This window comes from Salmo salar, chromosome 15, assembly GCF_965601325.2.
Source record: "Salmo salar chromosome 15, fSalSal1, whole genome shotgun sequence".
NCBI classification, from domain to species: domain Eukaryota; kingdom Metazoa; phylum Chordata; class Actinopteri; order Salmoniformes; family Salmonidae; genus Salmo; species Salmo salar.
The window spans coordinates 59,794,603-59,799,505 of NC_138305.1; the positions used below are offsets into that span (position 1 = coordinate 59,794,603).

A 4,903-nucleotide genomic window follows, 5' to 3' on the forward strand; every position below is an offset into this window, starting at 1 on the left:
TAAAGAAAATGTACTTTATCCTCATTCCATTTTGGCCTGAGAATGTGTGTCAGTAACACTTTATGTTGCAGGACTATGAGTTTCTGTACCAGAGTGGTGTGTGCTGTATCTTTTACAGTATATAACTCCATGCTGTATGTTTCTCTACAGGACTGAGTTTCTGTACCAGAGTGGTGTGTGCTGTATCTTTTACAGTATATAACACCATGCTGTATGTTTCTCTACAGGACTATGAGTTCCTGTACCAGAGTGGTGTGTGCTGTATCTTTTACAGTATATAACTCCATGCTGTATGTTTCTCTACAGGACTATGAGTTCCTGTACCAGAGTGGTGTGTGCTGTATCTTTTACAGTATATAACTCCATGCTGTATGTTTCTCTACAGGACTATGAGTTCCTGTACCAGAGTGGTGTGTGCTGTATCTTCGGCCCCGGGACGAGAATCCCTCAGGCTGCAGTAGAGGTGATAGACAACATTGAGAAGAGCCTGGACAAGATCCGCCAGGCCATGTAGACAGATTGCTGATGAACAATATAACTCAATAATACAGTCTACTAGGGGGGGGGTGTGTGTGTGTGTGTGTGTGTGTGTGTGTGTGTGTGTGTGTGTGTGTGTGTGTGTGTGTGTGTGTGTGTGTGTGTGTGTGTGTGTGTGTGTGTACACACACAGCAATGGGAAGAAGTTGCAAACATAGGCGTGTGATATCTGCACAGGATGATAGAATAGCGCAATGAGATTGTGACATGAATATATTCATAATGACTGTATGAATTTTGCCAAAACCACACCCAATAATATACAGTTTAGTCTACAGATCTGTAAGTCTGTCTTCATCAGCGTTTCTCAATCCATTTCTGGAGGACACCCCTATTCATCTAATCAAGTACTTGGTGATTGGTTGTGTACAGTAAGTGCTGGGTTTGAGCAACATGTGTTCTTTCTGAGCACTCCCCTAAGAATAGATTGTGCAACACTGATATGGGGGCGGCAGGTAGCCTAGTGGTTAGAGCGTTGGACTTGTAACCGAAAGATCGAATCCCCGAGCTGACAAGGTAAAAATCTGTCGTTCTGCCCCTGAACAAGGCAGTTAACCCATTGTTCCTAGCCGTCATTGAAAATAAGAATTTGTTCTTAACTGACTTGCCTAGTTCTATAAAGGTAAAATAAATATAGACAGATGTTTGTAAAAACTGAAAATATAATAGTGTGAAATCTGCACAGGATATTATGGTAGAACAAGGAGATTGTGGAAATATTCGTAATGACTTTTTGAAGTGATCCATACTGTATGTTATCTAAAGTCACTGAACTTATGTTGTCAATAAAAATGTGATTTGTTTGCTGTAACAGCTTGAGGTTTTCCATGGTTCAGATGAGGTATTGAATCTGATCAATAAGATCATTAACTTTAACAAAACTTATCTTGATTACTGCTGGCTAACTTCAAAGTTACTTTGCGCATAGTATCGTGAAGATACAGTACCGTATTACCTTTATTTATCCAGGTAGGTTATTGAGAAGTTGAGAACACATTCTCTTTAACAATAACAACCTGGCGATCGGATAGTCAATTGGCACATTTCTCTCACAATAATTTTTACTTTCTCTCTTCCTTGTTCTGTGTGAAAATGAGAAACATGTCAGACCCTTTAACCCCAGAACTCGCCCTCAGACAAATGGTAACGACTAAATGTAATACATTGACACCGGAACAAATTCTGTCTTGAAGTCCTAAGAGCAGCTTTGACCCCATACGTAAATCACTTATGTCACAATGGGTTCGAGATTTGCCTGATTCTCACTTCTCAAGTTAGGGATTCTAATTAATAATGGAAGGTCAGAGATTTGCTCAAGCAGAACAGATCAGATCATGTTAGACAATACATAGTGGGCCGTTGCTGGCTATGTTACTGTATGTATTTGGTCAGATGTCCTTTTGCCTTATGTTCAAGCTTTTGTATTGTCTTTATATCTTATTTTTTTTAATTATCTGCTGGAGCTTTGAACTGGTTTATTGGAATAAGAGTTGAGTGCTCTGGAGACTGATTATATATCCGCTGATTGCCATTGACTTGCTCATGTCTCGGCTCTCAACAACATAAAGCTCAATAGCTCTCTCTTTCTCTCTGTCCATCCCCACTTAGCCACACTCTAACCCCATCCAGAAACAACACCGACCCTTTAAGGACTTCTGTAGCTTGATTTTAACAGATTGGAATTAACCATTATGGCAAAACTTGCCTTTCAGAGTGTGAGGTGGAGTTGCTAGCATATTGGTTATTCCTACACAAAAGCTTGGAAGTACCTAGGGCAGGGGTCTCCAACAGGTCGAACAAAAGCTACCTGTAGCTCACAGCCCACATATGAGTTGCTCACCAAGCAATTCTGAAAGTACATGCAATTTTTCATGTTTTCAATCGCAAAATGCCATAAACAAATCTCACAAGTAAATCTCACATTCCTCACTTGCTAGATGCACAATTAAAAGGGAATTTCACTTTCATTTGCTTGTTTTCTTACAGACCTAAAGTAATAGTCTTTGGATGTGAGTTAAGCATTGACATGGACTCAGTACATCCAATTTAGTTTTTTTCTCTATGAACACATTTAATTTTGAGAGTGAAAAACAATATATATAATACACAATTTGGGGGTAAAAATCACAGATTTTATATGAGGTGTTTATTTAAGCAATAAGGCCCGAGGGGGTGTGGTATATGGCCAATATACCACGGCTAAGGGCTGCTCTTGGACACAGCCCTTTGCCGTGGTATATTGGCCATATGCCACAAACCCCTGAGGTGTTTTATTGCTATTATAAACTGGTTACCAATGTAATTAGAGCAGTAAAAATAAATGTTTTGTCATACCTGTGGTATACGATCTGATATACCACGGCTGTCAGCCAATCAGCATTCAGGGCTCGAACCACCCAGTTTATAATAACCATTGTTTTACCAGGTATATTGACAGAAAACATAGTGCACTACTTTTTCTTTAACACTAAGGACCCAGAGAAGAGAAGAATGTGCCTGCCTATTTGGAAGCATTAAAAGTTGCTTTCATGCTAGAAACGGATGGAGACCTCTGACCTAGGGGATAAGAGCTAAGGGTTATTTCTGGACAGCTCTACAGTATCTGTAATATAGAGCAGTGGAGGCTGGAGGGAGGAGCTATAAGAGGATGGCCTGATAGTAATGGCTGGAATGGAATTTATGGAACGGTATCAAACGTATGGCAACCATGTTTGACTCCGTTCCATTCGTTATATTTTAGCTATTACAATGAGTCTGTCCTCATATAGCTCCTCCCACCAGCCTCCACTAATATAGAAGAAACACTAGGAGAATGGGCAGTCAGAGAAGCAATCTGAAACAGAGCGCAGAAAGCAAACCAGCTAATCATATGAAGACCATGCAGTTGAAACGTTGTTGAATCCGCATCTTCACTAAAAATCTAAGTTGAAAGCAGTAAGCTGTTTGCTCCTCTGCTTTTGAACTAAAATATCAATCTTTTCTGACGTCTGAGCAGTGGAGCTGTAGGCAGAATTCCTTATACAATAAGTTCATTAATGAATACACATAAGAAAGAGACATCACGTATAAGAAAGATCAGGAAACATTTTGTTTATGTATTTAACCCCTTATTTTTGGCACTAAACAGTCTCCATATATACTTCCATAAATGTTTTTAACTGTTACCGAGTGACCTTCAGACGAGTTTTGTGAGGCCTGTGGGCGTCCTATTAGTGTGTAGCCCAAACTGTTTGGATGCTACAGACAGAAGTTGGCAGATCGGCTGTACCGACTTCAGACAAGTCCCAAGATGGAGATCACCATCATGTTCGTGAGGGTCTCATCTTTCCATAGAGGGGTCAGTTTTTGGGCGAAACCGCTCGGAAGCTACAGACGTTTGTGAGAAGACTGATTTTCAGGATGTCTCATGGTCTGACCAACACCGGTCTAGCTCTTTCACCGCAGATGCAGAAGTGTGACATCTGAGGGGCCTCCCGAGTGGCGCAGTGATCTAAGGCACTGCATCGCAGTGCTAGCTGTGCCAGTAGGGATCCTGGTTCGAGTCCAGGCACTGTCGCAGCTGGCCGCGACCGGGAGACCCATGGGGCGGCGCACAGTTGACCCAGCGTCGTCCGGGTTGGGGGAGGGTTTGGCCGGCAGGGATGTCCTTGTCCCATCGCGCTCTAGCGACTCCTGTGGCGGCCCAGGTGCATGCACGCTGACACGATCGCCAGGTGTACGGTGTTTCCTCCGACACATTGTTGTGACTGGCTTCCTGGTTAAGTGAGCATTGTGTCAAGAAGCAGTGCGGCTTGGTTGGGTTGTGTTGTGTTTTGGAGGACGCACGGCTCTCGACCTTCGCCTCTCCCGAGTCCGTACGGGAGTTGTAGCGATGAGACAAGACTGTAACTACCAATTGGATACCATGAAATTGGGGAGAAAAAGGGGTAATAAAATAAAAAGAAGTGCGACATCTAGCTTATACTGACGCATTTCGATGGGGATTTTTTTATTATGCTAATTAGATTTCAGCAAGGGCATGGATATTGACTGTAGGGGGTTTGAACAACTCAATAACGCAACATTTTGAATTTTGCACACAATATTAATGCAAACAAAGATGAATTTAGATGGAGAAACAGGATGTATTAATGTCAAAATTCCAGGGTCTCCGTTACCTCTACTGTGTGTGGGAGTCTTTGTTGTTCAGAAAGAAGACAACAACAGTGTACAACAACCTACATTCTATTGTCAGAGGAGTTGAGTTTCAGGGCATGCAGAGGAAAACAAGATCATATTTTTCAAGGTTTTCAATTTTTATTCAAGGTTTTCTAATAAGATAAAAAGGCTCTTGCCATCACGGTGGGCACCACCGGTTAACCTTTGG

General features: G+C 41.9%; 1 protein-coding gene across 4 annotated transcripts in view; it reads left to right on the forward strand.

Moving 5' to 3' along the window:
- mmut (methylmalonyl CoA mutase) overlaps positions 1–1,348 on the forward strand; it is a 46,895-nt gene extending 45,547 nt beyond the window's left edge. For 3 of the 4 annotated variants that reach the window (XM_014145214.3, XM_082961922.1, XM_014145213.3), the window contains one exon: positions 386–1,348. In XM_014145214.3, the coding sequence (XP_014000689.1) occupies positions 386–514 (129 nt within the window). In that variant the 3' untranslated portion in view covers positions 515–1,348. Of the gene's footprint in view, positions 1–227; positions 297–385 lie in introns of those variants that run through there. The other variant, XM_045695882.2, reaches the window with a different exon arrangement.
- Positions 1,349–4,903: the final 3,555 nt, after the last annotated feature.